At 38.4% G+C, this 23,286-nt stretch overlaps 1 protein-coding gene across 2 annotated transcripts in view; it reads left to right on the plus strand.

The window, feature by feature from the left end:
* Positions 1 to 23,286, plus strand: part of LOC114660782 (protein-serine O-palmitoleoyltransferase porcupine-like) — a 131,602-nt gene that overhangs the window by 21,690 nt on the left and 86,626 nt on the right. The window contains exon 2 of one of the 2 annotated variants that reach the window (XM_051934168.1): positions 21,204 to 21,346. In XM_051934168.1, the coding sequence (XP_051790128.1) occupies positions 21,211 to 21,346 (136 nt within the window). In that variant the 5' untranslated portion in view covers positions 21,204 to 21,210. Of the gene's footprint in view, positions 1 to 21,200; positions 21,347 to 23,286 lie in introns of both variants that reach the window. The other variant, XM_051934169.1, reaches the window with a different exon arrangement.

The raw sequence follows: 23,286 nt of genomic DNA on the forward strand, positions 1-23,286 counted from the left end.
TGTGTAGCACCGCAGTTGTTCTTCTTCCGGCAGTCTTCAGTCCAAATCCCTAAAGCAAATTCCATCCGGACTACCGCCTTATTACATCCATCTTACAACACGTTTTGCGCCCTGGTTAAAGGACACTGCGGCCATAGATCTTATATTCTTTTCCTCCTTTTTAAATAAAAAAGAATCGTGGACTCATTGATTCCGTAATGGCGTCCTGCAGTGGTGTAGCTGTTCCCTTCCTTCAACATATCCAAAACTTTTACCTTTTCGGAAATCTTCCGTTGGCGCTTGGGCACGGCCCCTGAAGCAGTAGCAGGAGCACGTTGATGCTGAATGAGTGAGACGAGACTTCCTGGTTAACGCAGCGAAATCAAATTCTGTGCTCCATCGCTGAGCCAATCAGCACACAGGAACTTAACTGCGTGCTCTGATTGGGTAGCTTCTCAGCCATCCGCCAATAGCATCCCTTGTATGAAATCAACTGGGCAAACCAACTGAGGAAGTATGTATCAGAAGTAAAAAGACCCATTGTCCGCAGAATCCCACGAAGCAGCGAAAAATCCACGTTATTTATTTAGATATGCTTACATATAAAATCCGCGATAGAGTGAAGCCGCGAAAGTCGAAGCGCGATATAGTGAGGGATTACTGTAACACAACTTTGTCACTCTCTTAGCACGTCAAGAGACTTGCTTATTATCGGTACGAACAACATATGATGTTTATATGTTATATATACATACAGTGGAACCTCGGTACACGTACAAATCGGTTTACTACCAAAAAGTTCGCCAAACTTTTGCCTCTGTTCACGACCACACACTCGGTATACGAACAAGCCAGTTTCCCTTTCGGTTTGTACATGTTCAGTCTCTCCCTGTGCATTTCCTGTGCAGCAAGCAAGAGAGAGAGCGAGCGAGAGAGCGCGACACACACACACACACAGGCAGCGCGAGAGAGAGACAGACGCACACACACAGGCAGCGCGAGAGAGAGACAGACGCACACACACAGGCAGCGCGAGAGAGAGACAGATGCACACACACAGGCAGCGTGAGAGAGAGGTGGCTGGATGCATAAGGTAGGAAGGCAGTTAAAGAATGCACTGGGCTTAATTTTGTTTTCACTTCTGTTTACAGTGATCAGTTCGTAGCATGCATTGTTGCAATGTTACTTTTCTTGGTGGTTTATTGAATTACGGATTTTTTCAAATGGTTCATTTTTTTCCCTGTGCTTAAAACTCATTAAAAAAAAAAAAAAAAAGTGTTTTTAGCCAGCAGTTGGTAGCGCTATAGCGCAAACTATTGCAGTGTTATTTTTCTCTGTTGTTCAAGGTTTTCTCAGTGTTATTCAATGTTTTTACATTTAGTTTACTATTACACTGTGCATTCTATGGTTTAATTAACTATATTTGTGCTTAAAAACTTATAAAATATATATATATTTACATACAGTTCATGTGGTCTGGAACGGATTAATTGTATTTACATACAATCCTATGGGGGAAATTGCTTCAGTTCACGACCAAATCGGTTTACAACCAGAGTTTTGGAATGAATTATGGTCGTGAACCGAGGCTCCACTGTATATACAGTAATCCCTCCTCGATCGCGGGGGGGTTCTGGAGCCACCCGCGAAATAAGAAAATCCGCGAAGTAGAAACCATATGTTTATATGGTTATTTTTATATTGTCATGCTTGGGTCACAGATTTGCACAGAAACACAGGAGGTTGTAGAGAGACAGGAACTTTATTCAAACACTGCAAACAAACATTTATCTCTTTTTCAAAAGTTTAAATGTGCTCCATGACAAGACAGAGATGATAGTTCCATCTCACAATTAAAAGAATGCAAACATATCTTCCTTTTCAAAGGAGTGCGCGTCAGGAGCAGAGAATGTCAGATAGAGAGAGAGAGAGAAAGAGAAAAGCAAACAATCAAAAACCAATTGGTGCCGTTCTAGCTTTTAAGTATGCGAAGAACCGTGCAGGAAGCATAACGCTTGACAAAGCAGCCACAAGTAAGCCCAGCAAGGAAGGGAGCGATGTGAAGGTAATCTTTCAGCGTTTTTTGAGGAGCAGTCATATCCTCTAGGGGTGCGAACAGCCCCCGTGCTCACAATATATTTGAGGAGTTTTATTTAATACGTAATATGTGCTCTGATTGGGTAGCTTCTCAGCCATCTGCCAATAGCGTCCCTTGTATGAAATCAACTGAGCAAACCAACTGAGGAAGCATGTACCAGAAATTAAAAGACCCATTGTCCACTGAAACCCACGAACCAGCGAAAAATCCGCGATATATATTTAAATATGCTTACATATAAAATCTGAGATAGAGTGAAGCCGCGAAAGTCGAAGCATGATATAGCGAGGGATTACTGTATATCTCTCAGACCTAAATACTAGGAATATATTTAAACATACAAAGGTTCAACATCTTTGGTTATACACCATTTATCAACCAAAGATGTCTTACTTTACATACTGTTTCCTATTATCGGGTAGAGCTCTGACCCTCAGCATTAATAAATCTCACAACACAGAGAGAATGGCAAACCTCTGGCTGCTGCAGGTGCTCATTAAAAAAAACAACTTTATTACTTCAATCGCTCTGCATATAAAGACAAAGTATAGAAAGATGAAAACAGCTTTGTATTTATTAAAGAACAATAATAAGTAATAGAAAATAAGATCGATAGTAAAGTCTGGATATATAGTCTTAAAAAGCTTACTGAAAGGAATTAGTGATGTCAAGGATGAATGTCCCAAGGTGGCGTTGATTTAGCAATTGATGTTCATGAAATGCCATTAACTGACAATCGGATGAAAACTGGTTATACGTGTCTTTGTTTTCTCTTCTGACATCGCTCTTCCGTCATCGCAGTTTCTCTTCTGACGTTGCTTTCAGACAAGGCATATTTATAATAAAATTTAATGCCGGGGGTTTCACAACACATTATTGTTGCATGCTCCTGATTGGCTGGCTGTCAATATAATGGATGAACTTTGCTCAAACTTTTTAACCTATTTTTTCCCAAATAATAAAGTTTTTTTTGATGTTGCCTAGTGCCTACTGGCATGTCTTCCTTTCCCAGGCTGTAAACCAATTTAGCAATTTGTTTGAACAACTGTTTTAAAAGTGAGCTATAAGGGCTCGTTTATACTTCACGCTCAGAACGTGTACGCGCCCGCATCATGGCTGCCACGCGTTCTCAGCGTTCATTTGATGCGTCCTCTGAGCAGGTCCTCAGAAATTAATGCGACGCATGCGTGAGTTGCAGTACCAGCAAAAAGTCGGGGGGCGCAGTGTGCTAAAAGTTGGAATGTGATGTCAGAGTCTCTGTTTACTATCTACATGTGACAGAAAGCCACTTTGCGTATCCTACGAGATTGGTGTGCGCACTTCAATGTTTGATAAATGGTTCGATGTGGTGAAGCAAAATGCCGACATACAGATGTATTCGTGGTGCTTTTATATTCAAGCATCGCATATTCCCGATCGTAATGACACGATACATTTTAAAAGTCTCACATACCGTCTTCTGTGCCGTCTTTTTTTTCTAGGGCTTCCTCTGGTCCTGACAGCAGCAGATCACCAGCAATAGATCGCCACACTGAGCACATTAAATGTAAGATATTCTAACTCTCTGCACATTTAGAATCCTTAGATTTATACTTGATATCACTTTCATGATGAAAAGCATTAAAGTATGTATATTTACATTTTACAGATAAATCAGTAATTTCGTTTAAATAATTACCCTAAGTTCTTGTCTATAAGCCGGACTCATGTATTAGCCGGAGACCAAAAATCATACGAATTTTTAAAATAAAATCGTATCATAGATAAGCCGGACTCATGGATAAGCCGAACATACTATAACCTATAACTAATAGAAGGGAGGGAGGTCAGTGGTCTCACTCGCGCCCATTTAATTTCTTTAAGGGGGGAGAGAGTGTGAGATATTGCCGTCTCTCTCACTCCCCGCATGGCGCGGTTGGAGCGGCCGGAGCGCGTTCTTGCTGCTCTGGGCGTCGCCGAGTCAACACGAGCGCGTAGCGGTCATTTAAATTGTGATTTTATATGTAAGCATATTTAAATATATATCGCGGATTTCTGCGGACAATGGGTCTTTTAATTTCTGGTACATGCTTCCTCAGTTGGTTTGCCCAGTTGATTTCATACAAGGGACGCTATTGGCAGATGGCTGAAGCTAGATTGCTTACTTTTCTGTCAATCTTGCGCTGACTATCTGTGATCCTGACGTATGGGGATTGAGCAGGGGGGCTGTTTGCACACCTAGACGATACAGACGCTTGTCTAAAAATGCTGAAAGATTATCTTCACGTTGCTATCTTTTGTAAAGCTGATTCCTGAAAAGACATGCTGCACAGTGCTTCGCATACTTAAAAGCTCGAAGGGCACGTATTGATTTTTGACTGAAAAACAAACTCTCCCTCTCCCTCTCTTTGTCTGCTCCTGACGGAGGGGGTGTGAGCTGCCGCCTTCAACAGCTTTGTGCCGCGGTGCTTCGCATACTTAAAAGCCAAACAGACATATTGATTTGTTTCTTCCTTTGAAGAGGAAGATATGTTTGCATTCTTTTAATTGTGAGACAGAACTGTCATCTGTCTTGTCATGGAGCACAGTTTAAACTTTTGAAAGAGACAAATGTTTGTTTGCAGTGTTTGAATAACGTTCCTGTCTCTCTACAACCTCCTGTGTTTCTGCGCAAATCTGTGACCCAAGCATGACAATATAAAAATAACCATATAAACATATGGTTTCTACTTCGCGGATATTCTTATTTCGCGGGTGGCTCTGGAACGCAACCCCCGCGATGGATGTATAAGCCGGACTTATGTATAAGCCGATATTCTATTTTTTCATTTTCACAACTTTTTTCCTTAGATAAGCCGCGGCTTATTGACAAGAACTTAGGGTAATACTGTTAATAATCACACATGGGGGTGACACAGTGGCGGAGTGTTAGCGCTGCTGTCTTGCAAGGAGTCACATCGCTGATATTCCCTGCCTGGAGTTTCCATGTTTTCCTGCTGGGTTTCCTCAGTGTGCTCCAGTTTCCTTCCAAAGATATGCAGATTTGGGGATTTGGTGCTGCTAAAATGACGCTAGTGTATGTGTGTGCTTGTATTCACCTTGCGATGAGCTGAGGCCTCGTCCAGGGATTGTTTCTCACTCATGCCCAATGCTTGCTGGAATGGACACATCCCTGGATTTAATCATTAAACATCCTTTTCAAAGATATTGCGGTAAGGTGTCATCGGAATTTAATGGGTGTTCTAGGCAATTCACAACACAGAGAAGCCAAACATGTTCTCACTGTGATAATATCTCGCACTGCCACCTGGCGGATTCCTCCAGATTTACATAAAGTACGCACGCAAGTATAAACACTACAATGCTTGCATAGCAGGAGCGTCTGCTGCAGCATGCGTCGCGTGAAGTATAAATCCGGCCTGAGGGAAGAGGATATGCTTTTAATGTTACAATGCATATACATGTGTCCTGCATCTGAAGTCATCTTGTTGGGATCAAGCAAAAAATAATGAAAATATAGAGAAAAATGTGCATATTTTATACACCACAACAGTTCCAGAGCTATATTCTTTACAATAATGGCTACTTTGAGCTCAAGTAAAGTTTCCTCAACATCCAATACACCATCAAATTAACTTATTTGTTTGCACAGATATGTGTAGATTTTCTGTCTGTTATTTTTTTTTTTTTTGTTCTTTATTTTGCCTTATACAACTTCTTGTATTAGGAATTTGTTAGTTTTTGCATACCCCATGGGGTCAGAGCGCAGGGTCAGCCATTGTACAGCGCCCCTGGAGCAATTACAGGTTAAGTGTCTTGCTCAAGGGCCCAGCAGAGTAGGATCTCTTTTGGCAGTGACAGGGATTCGAACCGGCAACCTTCTGGATACCAGCACAGATCCTTAGCCTCAGAGCCACCACTCCGCTGTTGAGTCCTGCTGTAAGAGTCATGTCCAAGATTGTGCAAACTGTGTATTTTTGCAAAAGTATTCCATAAACACTCTGCTTTTCCCTTATGAGTAAGGCTGACATCACAGTACATGACTTTCAATTATTTATAATAGTAGGCCTCGTTTACATAATCCGTGAACTGTAGTCATTTGCCACATGTGTCCATTACCAACAGCTGTCTTGAGTGACACCCTTAGTTATCCACAACTTTCTGCGACTCACTACGACAAAATCAATGGTCTGATTTTATAGTAATGATTTCAATGTTGTAGGATTGTATTCTTGTACAGTATCGGAACGCGTTAACAGCCAATAAGCACTCAACTCAAAGTGAAATGCATGTAATTACCAGAAATAGTGAGGGAAAAAAAAGCTGCAATGAAAAAAGGTGTTATTTTATGACCCCCTCTGAGCCCAATGAGATTCAGCAACTGCAGTCATAAACTTTGCTCTCCAACTTCATGTGGCATTGACGCCTGTAGTGTGATGCTATAGTGTGATTGGTCTGTCAAAACTGAAATTCTATGAAAATTATTAATTTCTCTGTATCATTAACATGTTATAGCCATACCAGTCTGTCATCCAAGTGAACTGCAAAATCCTCGCATCTTGGCCATATTTATTACCTTTCTCTCCTTTGCTCTCAACCTCTTATGAGCTCATGAAGTCCACTAATACATTTTTTTTCTATAATTGCCCTTGTCCATTCTGTAGTCCACCTTAGAGCACAATTCCTTTTAGTTCTCCTTAAGTGTAACGGAGTAGCTTAAAGTTGCTGGACTTAGTCAAAAAATAATTTAAGTGATTTAACTGTAAATTACTTTTATGAACTCCTAAGGCAACACCTGAGTAAGGAATTTATGACTATTCTAAAATTTTAAATACAATATACTACTATATCCTTATTCCTGTAGATACATTTTCATCCTAGTTTAACACAATACAGGGAAATAATCATTCCCATATTCACCTATAATATCCCATTCACGGATAATACCATAATCAAATTCAAACAAGAAGCTTAAGTTCATTATTCAGACAAATTGTTGAATATAATCCAAAATTCTTTCATTCCATTAGTATTTTAACTATGTTACACTATAAACTATTACACATATTAAAATCTCCACACATCATAATCTTATTTGAGTAGTCTCATCATTTTTCCTTAACCTTCTCCTCTAACAGTTCCTGATATCGATTATAAACATTCTTATTATTGATTCCATGCCCCCTGGGTCTAAAGTTCCCTTCCAGTCATTAATACTACACAGTAAAACATAACACCAGGACTTCTGTCACAAATGAAACACACCTACCTCAATTTACCTATTGCAGTTTACCCTTGGATTTGAAAGGATAAAAAAGTACGTAATCAAATGTAATGTATATAAATAGCTGGAGTACCATTCAAGCCTACAACATATGCTAAATTTTACTTATTTGCATTGTAGCAGTTGAGGTATCGATCCACCTCTTGAACCCTGAGGTACCACTCCAAACACCAGATAAAAGTACAAGACTCTTTTATTTTTCGTTAATACAGTGCACAAAGCACATTCCACTCCACACTACTCATATAAATCAATCTCCAATCACAATTACCAATCCTCCTCTCCCAGACACTTTGCCACCCTACCTCCCAGCTCAGCTCAGTGTACTGGGCTTTCCCAGAGTCCTTTATACTCCCTGACCCGGAGGTGTTCCTGCCCAACAGTCCACAAGTCCTTATTCCTTCCGGGTCAGGGTAAACAGTCCTTATCTTCACCCTGGAAGCACGTTGTCTCTTCCTGTCCCGGGATTATGACGCACTTCCTGGTTGTAGGGCATATATGAATCCACGGGCCTCCCGACAGCGACTCCCAGTGGTCCCCAAGGTATCCAGCAGGGCTGAGCATAAAAACTACATAGTCCATGAGGCCCTGCTGGAATTCGGGGCCCGTCCATGTTGTCGGGCGAGCTCCTCCTGGGGGTGAGGGCCAGAATAGGAAGCCAGCCATCCATCACAGCGTATAAAATTTCAAAAATAGATATGAGAGAGAAAGTACTAATCTTTCTCAATCAAGGTCATAAAACATTCTGGTAATCTGCCCTTATAAATATAGCAAAATGAGATCGGAATAAATTGTGCAAATAAATAATACATTCAGTTACTAGCTATAAGGAGGACACACTGGACTCCCAGGATCTAAGTTTGAGACCAAGTGTGACAGCAGTTTCAAATACTTCATTTGTCAGCCTTTTTTTAATTTAATTTAATTTTTCCATTAAAAATTTTCTTCATTAAACTATAGTAGCAGCTGTAGAAACCATCTATTAGAATAAAAAATACAATACACATAAGAAATGCCTTGGAATGGGTGTTTCAAGAATGAAGCCCTTGAGTGAGTATGTCATGAGTGACATTTGGTATTATGGACTACAAGTACACTCTTTTGAATTTACTTTAGTTAGATGATGCTTGCGCACTTAGATTTAAGCATTAGACTAATAGTCAAAAGGACTTGACAAGCTATTTAACATAAGAAAATCTCTCATAATAGAGGGAAATAGGAGATAAAAGAAAACCTGTATATTTCCACAGTTATGACACATTTAGGAATATTAATGCAACGAAAAAATACAACTCTATTTTCTAGATGTGCTGTTCTGTTCTTCTGGAAAAGGATATGTGTTAATTAGTAATTTAGAAGATAAATTAGAAGATGTGTTGCAGAAGTTTACAAACTTACATGTATTTTTAAAAAAAATTACTAGTCCAAACTAGGTGACTTGTCCATCATCCTAGCTCATCTTTGGAACACAATGTATCAAATTTTCTTGAGGTTAAATTTGGTACCTTTTTTAACTCATGGTGAGTTTTGGTGTCACTGTTATGTTTTATGATTTATTTATTTATTTTTTCTATTAACATTTATTGCGGAGGATATAGCCCAGGGGTCTGCAACCTTCACTATCAAAAGAGCCATTTTGCCCCCTCTTCCTCCAAAGAAAAATAGTCTGGAGCCGCAAAACATAACACAGCTTATAAACTTTTAAAAGTTTTAATCTTTTTTTAGATTTTACATGTTACAACCACGGAATACAACAAACAGAAGTGCAGTGTGCATGTGTAGGCCTGCTTTGAAATAAATTTAACTGAACTCTGCAGGCCTATTTGAGTCCTTCCTATACCTGTGTAAAATTAAAATAAAAACTAGCCCACTTTAATATAAATAAAACATTTAGCTGTAGCTTAGCAGCTTTAAAAAAGTAAACATAAAATTCCATTTCAGTGTGCTCTCATCCTCTTCAGGTTTCCCTCTCAGCCAGCAATCAACTGAAGCACCTGAACATACAAAAAAACCGACATCAGCTCCGGGTCTGAAATAAATGTGTTTTTTTTTTTTTTTTTTAAATATTAGCCTATTAAATGCTATTGTTCTCACCTGTTTAATGTGACTTCTGTTTCTGAAGTTCGCTGCAGTTCATCTCTAGCACTTTGAGCTACTTTTTGTATGAAAATGTGCTATATAAATAAATGTTGTTGTTGTTCTATGTCGGGGCTATACGATGTGACTTTGACCTTCACACAGGACTGCAGGCTCATGTGTGAGGTGGGAGAGATAGTTGGACTTTATGAAGTTCATGCTTGAGAAAACTTGCTCACATAAGTATGCTGAGCCAAAGATGGACAGGACTCCAAATGCATATTTTTTCATGTTCATATATGTTTCGGGAATGGCACTCCATGTATTGAAAACAAGTTTGTCGGGTTTGGGGAGGTTTTCAATATCAGTCCATTTGTGCTCTTTAGCGAGAGTAGCCTTCTGACGGGCGACTTCTTCAAGATCCGCTGTCAGGCATTTGAACTTGGACACCCATAAATCTTTATCCGCTATGCGGCCAGTTCAATTTCTAGATCGGGCTTACTTACTCCTGTGAATGCGGATGTGTTCAGCAGGGATGGGTCGATGTCCAGGGAAGGAGAGAGTGTTTTTTTTCTTTCTGAACTCACTGAATCTTTCTCTAAATGCAGCTTGCATTGCAATAATTGTACGGTGGAAATAATCACAATTTATGTGAATGTTCACTGCTTTGAACTCTCTCAGGGAGGGGAAGTGAGAGAGTGTACCTTTCTGTACATCTCTGGCAAACACTGTCATCATGCGCTCAAACACCAAAACATCCTACGCCAAAACATTTAAAGTCAGAGAATAGATGCTCTGATCTTTTTATGAACGATTCTTTCATGTATTCTCCGTCTGTGAACGGCTTACCCCTCCTTACGATCTCTTGAGCTGCCACAAAACTAGCAGCTGTAGTTGATTGTGGAGAAGTGATCCACTTTTTGAAAGTGTTTGCTCTGTTCAGCTTTCCGTTGCAGTTCCGAAATTGCTCTCTTTCGCTCATCTTCACTTGGGTATTTTTCAGTGAATGCTGAGTGCTTGTTTCGAAAATGTCTTTCAACGTTACATTTTTTGTTGTTCGATAATTTATCGCCACATATTAAGCACACCGGTAAGCCAGCGTCGTTGGCGGTGAAGGCAAATGCTTCTGTCCACGCAGAATTAAACTCTCTGTTCTCTTCTGGGATTTTTCATTTTTGGGATTTATTCATGGTTAGTGCAGGGGTCGCACACTCCAGAAGCCACCTGCAGGTAAAGGCGAGGGCTATAGACGTAGATGTGACGCATATTTTAGTTGACAAATTATAAATAAAAAATAAAAATAAAAATTAGATGTTAAAGTGTATAACAGTAGTAGTAGTAAATAAACATTATATATATTACATATATTATATACAAATTAAATTAAGAAATTGCCGTTATTCATTTTCATGTTTTTTTTTTTTTTTTGTCAAGGCCAAAAGGAGCCATTACAAGGAGGCTGAAGAGCCGCATGCGGCTCCAGAGCCGCGGGTTGCCGACCCCTGATATAGCCTAATGAACTGCAGCTTGACTCCTGAATTAGGTGGCTTCTGTGTTGAATTTTCATACCTTATCATTTGAGTGTTCTTTTGTACCCACATTTTGCTCCCCAAATGGGTATTTGCTTGGCGTGCCCAGCAATGGTCTTCAGTACCCTGTTTTTTTTCCTGCTTTAAATCATTTGTTACCAGATACATTTCAGGGACCCTGTTCTATAGGTGGCTACAGTCACTGTAGGTTTTTATTCTGATCTTTTTTTAATTTGTGACCAGTTCTTGCTTCTAATCAACTTCTTAATTTTAATTGACTTGCTATTTAGGACTCGGCGTGCTTAAGTGTTTTCCTTAATTAGCAGCCAAACAATAATGAGATACAAAACATGTGAACAAATGACCATCTAACCTGTGTCCATCATACAAAATCTGAAAATCTCAGGTTTCAGTAATGCTGGTCTGCTCATTTCCACAAAAACATTTTAGTGGTGGCCGTAGAAAAAATAAAATCAGCAATTTTGGAAATGTCTGGTATATTACATATTAAGTTTAATTAACACCAAAAACTGGATTCTAATCAAGAAACTAGTTTGAGTGGAATTGGTTTGAGTTTGAGGCCCTAACTTAGCAGGTCATTTGTTGACTCACTTCACATCTCATTTTTGTTTGGCTGCCATTTAAGGAAAAAAGAAGCAATACGGAGGAATAAGTCTTGAAAAACAAGGTAATTAAAATGTAGGGAAATTAAGTCAATTAACTACAAAAATTGATTAAGTCAATGGAAGGAAAACCTGTAGTCACTGTGGCCCTCCAGGATCGGAGCTGGACACCTTTGTACTGAATAAAATACTTCAAGATAATATGCAGATAGACAGCTACCAGAGGATAACTTGCAGTAATTTCTGCTGAAAGCCCTGTTCACATTGTTCTGTTTCTTTGTTTTTCTGTTTTTTTTTTTAACTGATGGATGTGACATGCATTTCCTCATTAGGTTGTTCACAGGATCATTTACAATATACACTTAATACACTTAATAAACGCTTATTAATTAGTGACACGTGTCTTTGTTGATACCTTGACTGCTTAAGAAGATGCTGTACTCCCATTGATGAATTCATCAATTAATAATGTGCGTGGACTAGCAACCCTAGCACTCATTCATATTTTTTTTTTTTTTTTTTTTTTAATATAAAAGCTGTGATTTTCCTTGTTGCTTTCTGCCAGGAGGTTTAGTAGACCGGGACATCTCAATTAAAAACATTATCTTTTAAAGGTTATTAGATTAAAGTTTTTTTTTTTTTTTTTTTTTTTCCCCCTGCATGTCTAATAGAAATCCATCACATTTTTAGATTAAATTTGCTTTAACAAATATGCATGGTATAAATAACTAAAAACCAGAGAATGTTTGCTTTTAATAAGAGCTGAAACTTAAAAGAAGTAATATGGTTCTAAGATTATGTGCCCTTCAGACATTAATATACTGTGGGATTTTTTTTGAATATAGATGTTTTGGACAATAGGCTAAAAATAGTGCTAGATTCGACTCTAATCCATCTCAAAGACCACTCTCACTCACTCACACAAGCACATGCTCATTTGTTCAGTGCCTGCCTTGTCTCATCAACAGTGACAAATGTATGTATGATTCCAAATGGTGCTTAAAGGGGAAACGATTAAATGGCGGTACTGTTTGATTTTTGTCTACTTCTTCATTGTCCTCGCAATGCTATTCAAATTTAACACAAACTCTTAATCAAACTTTTCCCATTGGTGTTTTGGGGGGGGGGTTCCCCCTTAGAATTTTGTGCTCACTGTTCTAAATATATTATGACAATGCTTTGGTGGGGCAGTATTTTATTGAATGGATTATTTACACATACCTTGAAATCAGGACTGTCTCTGTCACCTGGATGTCTGGTCACCCTAGCAAATTATAGTGACAAATAAATAGGGATGTGTTATATTTTGCGGATAATGGATCAAGATAATGTAATTTAAATAGTACTGACTAAATGTTTAATTGCTTTTTGCACAATGACTTATTGTACATGTCACAGGGTACTTCATTTTTATATAGATAACGCTCTTGTTTTCTTGCTTGTATTTTATACATTTATGGTAAGTAAGATAGTTTAACTTATCTGTCATAACTTAAAGTATTGAGAGCAGGCAGATGCATGCAGAGGTTTCTGCGCATACCAAGTTGGACTTGCTGATAGATGGTCACCGTCCTATACATCCATAATCGGCAAGTGACTGTGACTTCCTACCCCATGCGTGCTGTCGTCTGGTGTTTCGTTAACTTGTGATGAGGATCTGTTTGCCTTCACTAGCAGGTATCTGAGGTGAAAAAGGGGGAAAAACTACAAATTGGTGTAACTGCTGTCAAGGTAAAATTGAAACAGTAAACTAATTCATAGTTGAAGTCGCACAGAACGTTTCTCTATTTTAAGACAGATGGGTTTGCAAATTTACCAATGCTTTTCAATGGAAGATTTTGAAATTTTAAAAACTGTGTGCTACACAATCTGCTCAACATAGCTCAACAAAAATGGAACATTCTCAGCAAATTTCATTGAAGTGTAAGAAAGCCACATTTTAACAAAATTGGTCCACATGAGGCCAAGTTGTTTCATGCAGACATACATGATGTGACCAACAAGGGGCACTGCAACACCCCAGACACAGCCTCACAGACACAAACCCAGGTGGAAATACAAGTTTTATTACAGTAAAGTACCTTACAAGAGGCTTCTTTGTAATTACAAACACAGTTCTCTCTGTTTCTTTCATTCCTTGCACACCTCCCAAGCGAGATTTGTCCGTTCTCCAAAACCAACTCCAACTCACCTGGATGAGGTTGAAGTGACTTCTTTTATCTTGGACCCTGGGGTACTTCTGGTGCAAGAGCATAGCTTTTGTTGGAAGCACTTCTGGGTCAAATTGAAGCTCCACAAAGTAGGGATCACATATTTTTGCAGCACCCGTGGAATCCAACAAGACTGCCCTATGGGATTAAAGTTGCCAGCCTGTCTAGCGGGTGTGCGCATAGGTGGAGTTGCCCAGGGAAGCTGCCACCTTGCATGTCAGGGGAGCATGTAGCCCTGTCAGTTTGCACATGTCCTTCCATTCCAGTGGACTCCTGACCAAGTACGGGTCTTTGTTTGATCCCTACTGGGAAGCCGGTGTGCCCACCTGCATATTGATATACTTTATCAGCCTTGTGGGAAGAGCAGGGAACATCTTGCCCTTCTTTGTGCCCACTCACTGCCTTAGTCTTGGTAAGGGACTAGAACCCATCCTGACAGGGACACCAGTGCATGCATATGGTCCATCACAATGGCTATTGCAACAGATGCTTCACACATTACATGCAAATGCACCTAAAAACATGGAATGCATTAAACTTGTCTTGTATTGCTTAATATACAGTGTAACCACAAAACTGCTACTAGTGACAGACATGATTTTTTTTTTTTTTCCCCTTCTTATTTCTTATTATTGAATGACATGGGATTTGGACAGTGCCTTGCCACCTATCTGATTTGGGCAAAATTATTTTCTCTGAATTGTCCCATTGAGTTCTAACCCCTGAAACAGAGTTCATATGGAACTTCCCACTCGCAAACTTGCATTTCCTTTCTGTTCCATTGCACATAAATGTAACAAGGTGTGCAGCTTATCTTTATGAAGTATGTTGTGAATAATGAGACATTATTCTTTGTCATTCATGAATGGGCCTGTATTAAAAAAATTACTTTTTCAGCACACTGAAAAGTGTTTTTCAGAACTGTTTGGTTACATACTGCATATAATTTTAGTTTTTATCTTCAATCTGTAAGGTGGAAATCTACAGTATAAACAGTTGTTTATTTTAATGTATTATTTGATTTTGGATGTGTCATTTTTGTTACATCTATTAACATAATGTTATGTGAGAAAGTAAGTTCTCAAATTTTACAACTTGTTTCTAGTTTTCATTATTATTTTAATTAGGTTATTGAACAGGTTAGGTTATTAGGTTATTTATCAGCAAGAGTGAAAGTGAAGGTCTACAGGACGGTAGTAAGACCAGCTGTGTTATATGGGTTGGCGACGGTGGTACTGAGCAGAAAGCAGGAGGCAGAGCTGGAGGTAGTAGAGTTAAAGATGCTAAGATTTGCATTGGGTGTGACAAGGATGGATAGGATTAGAAATTAGTACATTAGAGGGTCAGCTCGAGTTGGACGGTTGGGAGACAAAGTCAGAAAGGCGAGATTGCTTTGGTTTGGACATGTGCAGAGGAGAGATGCTGAGTATATTGGGAAAAGGATGCTAAGGATAGCGCTGCCAGGCAAGAGAAAAAAAAGGAAGGCCTAAGAGAAGGTTTATGGATATGGTGAGAGAGAACATGCAGGTGATGGGTGTAACAGAACAAGATGCAGAGGACAGGAAGATATGGAAGAAAATGATCTGCTGTGGCGACCCCTAACGGGAGCAGTCAAAAGAAGAAGGTTATTGAACAGACATAATATCAAAAACAGAACATCTTTTTGCAAATAGGCAAATTATATGCAATATATATTCTGTTTGTGTGTTTCAATCTGTATATGTCATTAAATTGTTTTAATTTTTTTGTGTTTTTAGTTGGTATTGTATTATTATTCTTATTCCGGGGAGATACTGTATGCAAAAAAGAAATCTATTGTTCTATGAACAAATGAGAATACATCTGAAATTGAAATATTTTGAAAACATTTCTACTATTTTGTTCAGTACCTGCATCTTTATTGGGGCATTGGTTAATGGATTCCCTAAACACAGAAGCCTACATAATTAAAGACATTCTAACGTAAGAAGGGCTTGCAGTAATAGGCAGCATTAAGCATAAGAGAAATGCTAGGAAGACTAAAGGTAGTGTTGTTTCTGTAATAGGTATGCATATTTGTACACACTCAGGATTACACCGCATCTTGCAGAGTTCACTGCTTTATTTTTCTAGATCTAGAGATGTGCATTGTAATGTACTAACACGGTCATTTGATCTTTTTTGTTTTTCACCTTTTTCTTTAGTAATAGTTGCATATTTCTGAAATTGACAAGATTGTCCGATTCTGCTTTGGATTATGGTTTGGTCAGCAACTTAACAAAACCCTTGTTGAGCTTTGTTTTTATCTACTTTTTTAAACATGCAAAAAGTTAAATTCAAATTGATAGATAATTAAAGCATATTAAAATGTATGACCCTCAGTAGAATAGGCAACCCATTGTGGTGTAGCAATGATACCTGATATCAACTGTTATTATCAAGGTGATGATTGTGGTTTAGATTCTTTTGCTTCTCAAAGTCAGGTTTGTTGTCTGATTAGGGCAATATTTGCATTTGAAAATAGATTAATTCATTGAACTTGGGTTGACTGGAAGGCTCAAATACTGAATGTCTGCATTTATATATTTATAAAAAGTTCTAAGAATTCATATGAACTCACTTTTTTATTGAATGCTGACAGTGGTGGAAACAACTATGTTTGGCTTTTGTGATAGTTTTTTATAGTTTTTTTTTTCATCTTGACTGGCATTTCATTTTCTTCTCATTCATGAGCTGCTATTACCTCCATGATAGAATTGTATCTTTTTCTTGATGATGCCCAGGTAGACTTTAGCTTTTGGTGACCCTAGGTTTAGAAAACAGATTGGCCAATTCAGTTTTGCTAATGTTTTCAGTTATGTATAAGTTGTGCAGAAATTAAAAGAAATAAAATTAACACTAGAATTACTAGAGCCTAGGAAAAAACTCATAAATCCAGCCCACCTTAAATTCCTTTGCACCTCTCCGTCAGCGTCTTTTGTCTTGTAAATGTGTCGATAAGCCCAAGCAGCCTGCTATACCACCATCCCCCACAAAATCCCCCCTTCCCCCCCAACCGACTGCCGCAGAACGGGCGAGAAGTTCTCCCAGTTCCTGCCTTGATTATCTGGGAGTGAGCCACCTAGAGTTGTAAGGGGAAATAATTTCATGTGTGTTCTGTTTTTACAACAATCTATGTAAACACATCGTTAAAACAGAAATGTTTTTCATGTTTTAGTAATAAATACGAAAATGTAGACATGAATGTGTGAAGGCTGATGGCCAAATATCAAATAAACACTTTCACAAAAGGTTCAAATACAACACAACAGCTTCCGTGGTGCAGCGGTAAGAACTGCTGACTTATAATCCAGAGGTGGTGAGTTGGAAACCAGCTCCTCCGCAAGTTTACCGTTTTGAGTAGTGAGCTACTCTTATTGTTAATATTATACAATAAAAACATACATTTGATTTGTGTCTGTAACAGCCGGTGTAAATTTATAGTACGTGTAAAAGTTAGTGTTTTTTTTTTTTTTTTTTTTTTCTTTTATTCTCTGTCACGATCATGATATAACACCCACCCCCCGCCCCAGATCTGACGCGGTTTTTATCTGAAACTGGGAATAACTGTAGATGTGAATAGTGTTTTGAGACAATGGAACTGGAAATTCTCTGATTTGAAGGGATAAAAGCTGACACACAAACGCTGATGAATCTGCCCTCTTCTTATCTCACCGTCACTTGAATTTTGTTTTGTTCAGTTTTATTGAGTGTTCCTGCTCATGCTGAATTAGTATGCACCTTACGGTCCATGATGTCAAAGCTGCACTGACAAAAAAACAGAAACATAGGTATATATGCTATCTGGAATAACTCATTTTATGACCTGTATTGGGACAATTTGATTCAGTGCACTAATTGCACTGTGTTTGTGAATTGATTTAAATAAAAGCACTAACACTTTTTGCGCCAATTCCTTGCTGAATGTGTGTGGCCCCCTTTGCCTGGCTCATCTTGGTACATGACTATTGACAGCTTTGGGTTGAAGAGACTCCTGGAAGTAACAATGGAACGTGAAGATAACCTGGACCATCTGAGTATGTGTAAGCATGCATACATGTAGGTATAACTTATAAGATAAGACTATAAGATCAAGAATCTAAACATGGAGGTATGCATTTCACTTTCCTCCCTTTTTCACGTGTATGTGTTTTTTCTTGAGTGTATTATATATCATTTTTATCACTTGAGCAGCTGCCTTCTCCTAGCTGGAATCACTTGTTTACATATTTGTGTAATATTTTCAAGTTAATGTTGTTATAACTAATTTATCAGGTGTATATATGGTATGTGTACTTTTTTATCAAACATAAATTTTTTTCCTTTTTTTTCCTCCTGTGTTAAAGGAACTGTATAACTACAATGGATTATATTTTGTAATAATATGCTAATTTAGACCAGTAGTTTGTAAGTGCCTGTTCTGGTTTGCTGCCAGATTATCTGTTTACAGTTACAAAACTTGCTTATCTGATTTCAAACATCAGTCTGTGTACTTTCCTGTATTTTTAATTAACTGCCCTTCTTACTTATTACATTTTTCTGCTATAATGTTTCTTCTTATTCCCATTGCTGACTCTGTATGACCCTGAGCAAGTCACCGACGACAAAAAATGTTTCATTGTACTGTGAAGCAATTTGAATAGTGCTCATTTAAAAAGCTTGTATAGTAAGTAAAACTGTCATTTTGAGACTTAATAGATAATTTGATGGAACTGGGGTGCCAGTGAGTCCCAAGCACGAAGACACAACCACAGTCCCGGGTTCAAATAGTGGATGATTTATTGCACAATACCTCCAAAAAGTAAGGAAAAGCACAAGTTATCTGTTCCACAATCACCTCTCCCCTCTCCAGCGCAGTTCCCTCCTGGGGCTGTGCTTGCTGAACTACATATCCCAGCTTGCCTTACTGGTTTCCGACTGGGTAACGATAGATAGATAGATACTTTATTAATCCCAAGGAGAAATTCACATACTCCAGCAGCAGCATACTGATACAAAAAACAATATTAAATTAAAGAGTAATAAAAATGCAGGTAAAAACAAATAATAATAAAATAAATAATAAATAAATAAATAAATAATAATAAAATAAAATAATAAAAGACAATAACTTTGAATAGTGTTAACGTTTACCCCCCCAGGGACAGTGCCGTCTAGCATCCTGGGGAGATTAACAGTCCCCAGCAGCAGTTCTTCCCTGTCCTCCTTTTTCTTCCTGAGCAGAGAAGGTCCTTGAAACGTATCTGGTCGGGATGCCTTTCCAATTGCATGGGGCTCCCTGCCTGGGTACAAAATTGTGCCCTTGTCCTGTTGTGCTGTCCATCCATCCACCTGGGGAGTCTCTGTTGGGTCTGGCACTTTCCTCTCTCTTGGATAGTATGCCTTTATGCCCTCTTGGAGCCTCCCATCCGGGTAAGGAACCATTCCCTCTCCCGGTCGGGATACCGATCCACCCTATATGCCACCTACAACAGTTGCATGTGTATAGTAGTTTCTAGACACATGGAGATCTTTACATAAATAGTAGGGGAGCCACTTCAACCACCACAAACATGCAGCATCCTTCTATGGCAGACAATATCCATTAGGAGGAGAAGAGTTAGGATAGATAGATAGCCAATTAGACACAGGGAGATGATTACAGGGCTTGAAAACAAAAGGCCATTGTAGAAGGTTTAGCTAGTACATTGTGGTACACTCTACTTTCAAAGGATGCCCAGGTATCTTTTATGATAATAGAGAGTCAGGGCGTCAATTTTACGTCCCATCCAAAGGACAGCACCATTTTTACAAGACAGTGTCCCCATCACTGCACTGGGACATTTGGAGTACCACCTACTGGTCTCACCAATACATTTTCCAGCAGCAACCCAGGCTTTCTCTAGTTGGTCTCCCATCCATGTATGGGCCAGGCTCAAATATGCTTAGCTTCAGGTAGATTAGCTGTTTGGAAATGCAGATGGTATGTCTGTTGGCATAGAAATGTGCTTTCTGTTTTTACCAAACTTGAATATCCTTCTCAAGCTCTTGGAAAGCAAATTCCAAAGCAGGCAACTTCAACCCTGCATTTTGTTGAACCTCCAATTTTCCAGATCTGCGTCTTTGGTAGCTGGAGCCCTTACCTGGAGAAAAGTCATACTGATTACTTGATATATATAGAACTTGCAGATTACATAATTTATTAGATTTTTAAAGCTTGGTTGTCTTATCTTGGGGACCGTGGGGTTCGCCTTGTAGCCTCTGACATTCAGTGAGATGGTTTCCTTTCTGTGTGAGTATATTTTTTTCAACTCTTCTTATCCTTCAAAAAATCATTAGTTTGTGGTAGTCTCCAGAAGTTTCATCGGTTGTGGATGGTCATTTTATTCTAAAGTTTTAAAATGTTGTTAGACAGCTAAGCCTTATATTTAGACATTTTAGCACTAATCTTTCACTTTTATTTTCTGTTATACAAATATTATCTCTCTATTACTGTATAATAAAAAAATCTTGGGTCGAGACGTGATTTTATCGGAGACACTTCAACGTCCCATGAGATAAGGAAGTGAGACAAAAGGAGAGCTAATATACAGGCTTTTAAATGAGCGACGCGCAGAATGACATGCAGATTATGCAGCATGACACAAGCAGCAGCAGCTGCTGTAAAGGCTTTTAAATGATCGACGCACAGTGCGACATGCAGATAACGCAGCACACCCAAGCAGAAGCAGCATGTCTCTAAGTGGTAGCTTGGGTATAAGATTGAACCTACAGTCCTCAAGTATTATAGATACCAACAACTCTTTTTTGACAGTGTGAGCAATTATTTATTTATTTTTAATTCCTTTAGTGTTTAGAAGGTGACAACAATTGAAATAAAACTCACCTGGTGGTCCAGGTGAAAACCATGATTTGGTAATTCCCTTAGTTTCATTTGAGAACTCTAATTAAAATATAGCAACAGTGTTATTTTCAGTAAAGATAAATGAAAGACCAAAAATATATTTTTCTGATGTTGTAAACTGATGTAATGATTGGTCTTGCTTGCTCACCACTTTCTATCTAATAAGGTTTTTTTTTTTTTTATATTAAGTATTTGCATTGTTTGGCTACAAAAATAGAGCTCTCTCAGACAGTAGCAATGTTATAATTGTATGACTAGTTTGTAACTGCATAAGCTAGGGCACATCTATGAAAAGACCTTTGAAAATGTACAATTTCTGTACCATAAGCTCAAAGGCTTGTATGTGGGTATGTTTTGTTTTTGGACATGAATTTCACTCAAACAATTTACGAAAAGTTTTGCCACATTTTTGGCAGTCTGCATTGTTAAAGGGTTTTCTTTACTTACATTAAGGCAACAATGGATACAATAATTTTTTAATTACTTATATTTATTTATTTGCTTTTTTTTTCACGGTAAAGAAGTCACAAGATGGCAGGCTACAGTCGGCAAGATTTTTTCCATGAGTTGGCAAGTGGCTGCTTGTTTCCAACCCTGCAACAAGGCATTGAGCAAGTCTGGCAACTGCTGTTCATCTGCTTGGTCTGCCGACTTTTCTGGCGACTTGGTGAGTATAGAGTTTCTGAATACATGAATGGGAATGTCACTCTGCAAGGCATAGTATAGCTGGTTGTGTTGCTGGAGAACACATACAGGCAAAAATGATATATTAACTATATTAACATGAACATTGCACATGAGAATTGTACTGCTCCCAAATGGTAGTAAAGCATAATACTCCAGCATGGAACATAGTGGGATTTTGTTTTTGTTTTTTTTCCTAGTTTGGATGATACATACTGTACTGTTGAGCATATATTAAGTTTATTGTGTTTGATTTGCTAAACATATGTTTTGATCCAAGGAGTAACACTGTTTGTATCTATAAACATATTAAGCATTTTCTGTGTTTTTTTTATCTTATCTCCATTTTTACATTCTGAAGATGGCAAGGGTGATCAGCGGATTTGATTTTGTCCTGTTCTTCATTTCTCTGATGATGCTCACTCTTAGTTATTTTGACTTACAGCTCCAATAGCCTGAGTTTGTTTAGACTTTGTGTGTTTTATTTGTCTTTGCACATTTCCTCCTGGTTCTGTGGTTTTCCACATAGTTGCAAATTATGTACGGATTCATTCTAAATTGCCACTGTGTGTGTATGCTCTGTAATGAACTAATGTCCTATCTAAGGATGGCTTTTGCCTTGTCTCCTGTGATTCCTAGTAACTCTAGAATTGAATTAAGTATTTCCAGGAATTTGAAAGAAGAATGCTGATTCTGAACAAAATCATATAAAATCTAAATTGATTTTAAATCTAGTTTTCCTTTAAGTGAAATTGGCTGCCTTGAAGAATGCTGCTGAAGAAGTAACTATATGGTAGGCTACAGTCAGTAAGATTTGTTTCCATGAGTTGGCATATGGACATGAAGTGCACTTGAAGAATCCAGGGGCCTCATGTATAAACTGTATGTACATTCAAAAATGTTGCGTAAGCCTGTTTCCACGCTCCCGTCAAGATATATAAAAACTAAACTTGGTGTAACACTGCCCACATTTTCACTGCAGCCTCAAACCATGTACACACTTTTCTGCTCAGTTTTGTAAATGGCGACAGGCAGAGTTAAAGCAGTGCTACAGTTTCTGTGTTGTCTCTCTTTGTTTTTTAGACTCACATCCATGACGCGGTCTTTATAAAATATACCAAAATTAATTGCATATCATTTACAAATTTAAGGTAACATGATTGTAATCAATGTGTAACAATATGATGGTACATGGAATGGCCAAACTATTCCAACTACCATGGCTGCTTTAGCATTGTTAAAAAGACATCACAAATAGAAGAATTAGAAGAGAGTGCATATTTAGAGATCGTACTGATTTCCTGTCCCATGATGATGACTGGCTTTTAAGTCAATTTAGATTTCCAAGAGCTATCTACTTGGAGCTGTGTGCTGGGGTCGGCTTTACAAAGGCAGACTTTGAGAAATTGTGCTGTACCTGTTCCTTTGCAAGTTCTGTCCACCCTCTGGTTTTTAGCAACAGGAACTTTTCAACATGAACTGGCTTACCGATCAGATATTTCTCAATCATCACTGAGTCTCACCATGCCAGCTGAATGGGATGGTATTATCCGCTTGTCATCCAGATATATAAGATATCCTTACAGTGTAGTTGAAGAGGCAAACATCAAAGCACAATTTGCAGCAATGTCTGGTTCTCCAAATGTAATCGGAGTGGTCATTTGCATGCACATTGCTATAAAGGCATCTTCAGAGAATGAATTTTCTTGTGTAAATAGAAAGCATTTCCACTCTGTTAATGTGCAAATTATCTGTGATGCGAAAATGCATCTCATTAATGTTCTGGCGAGATGGCCTAGCTCAACTCATGATTCATACATTCTGAGAAATAGTGGTATTGGGAACAAGCTTGAAAATGGTGTTATGTTTGATCTTTGGCTTCTCGGTAAGATAAGACATTTAATATTACCCCATTAGTTAAAA

Source organism: Erpetoichthys calabaricus, chromosome 11 (genome assembly GCF_900747795.2).
Source record: "Erpetoichthys calabaricus chromosome 11, fErpCal1.3, whole genome shotgun sequence".
In the NCBI taxonomy this organism is placed as follows: Eukaryota; Metazoa; Chordata; class Cladistia; order Polypteriformes; family Polypteridae; genus Erpetoichthys; species Erpetoichthys calabaricus.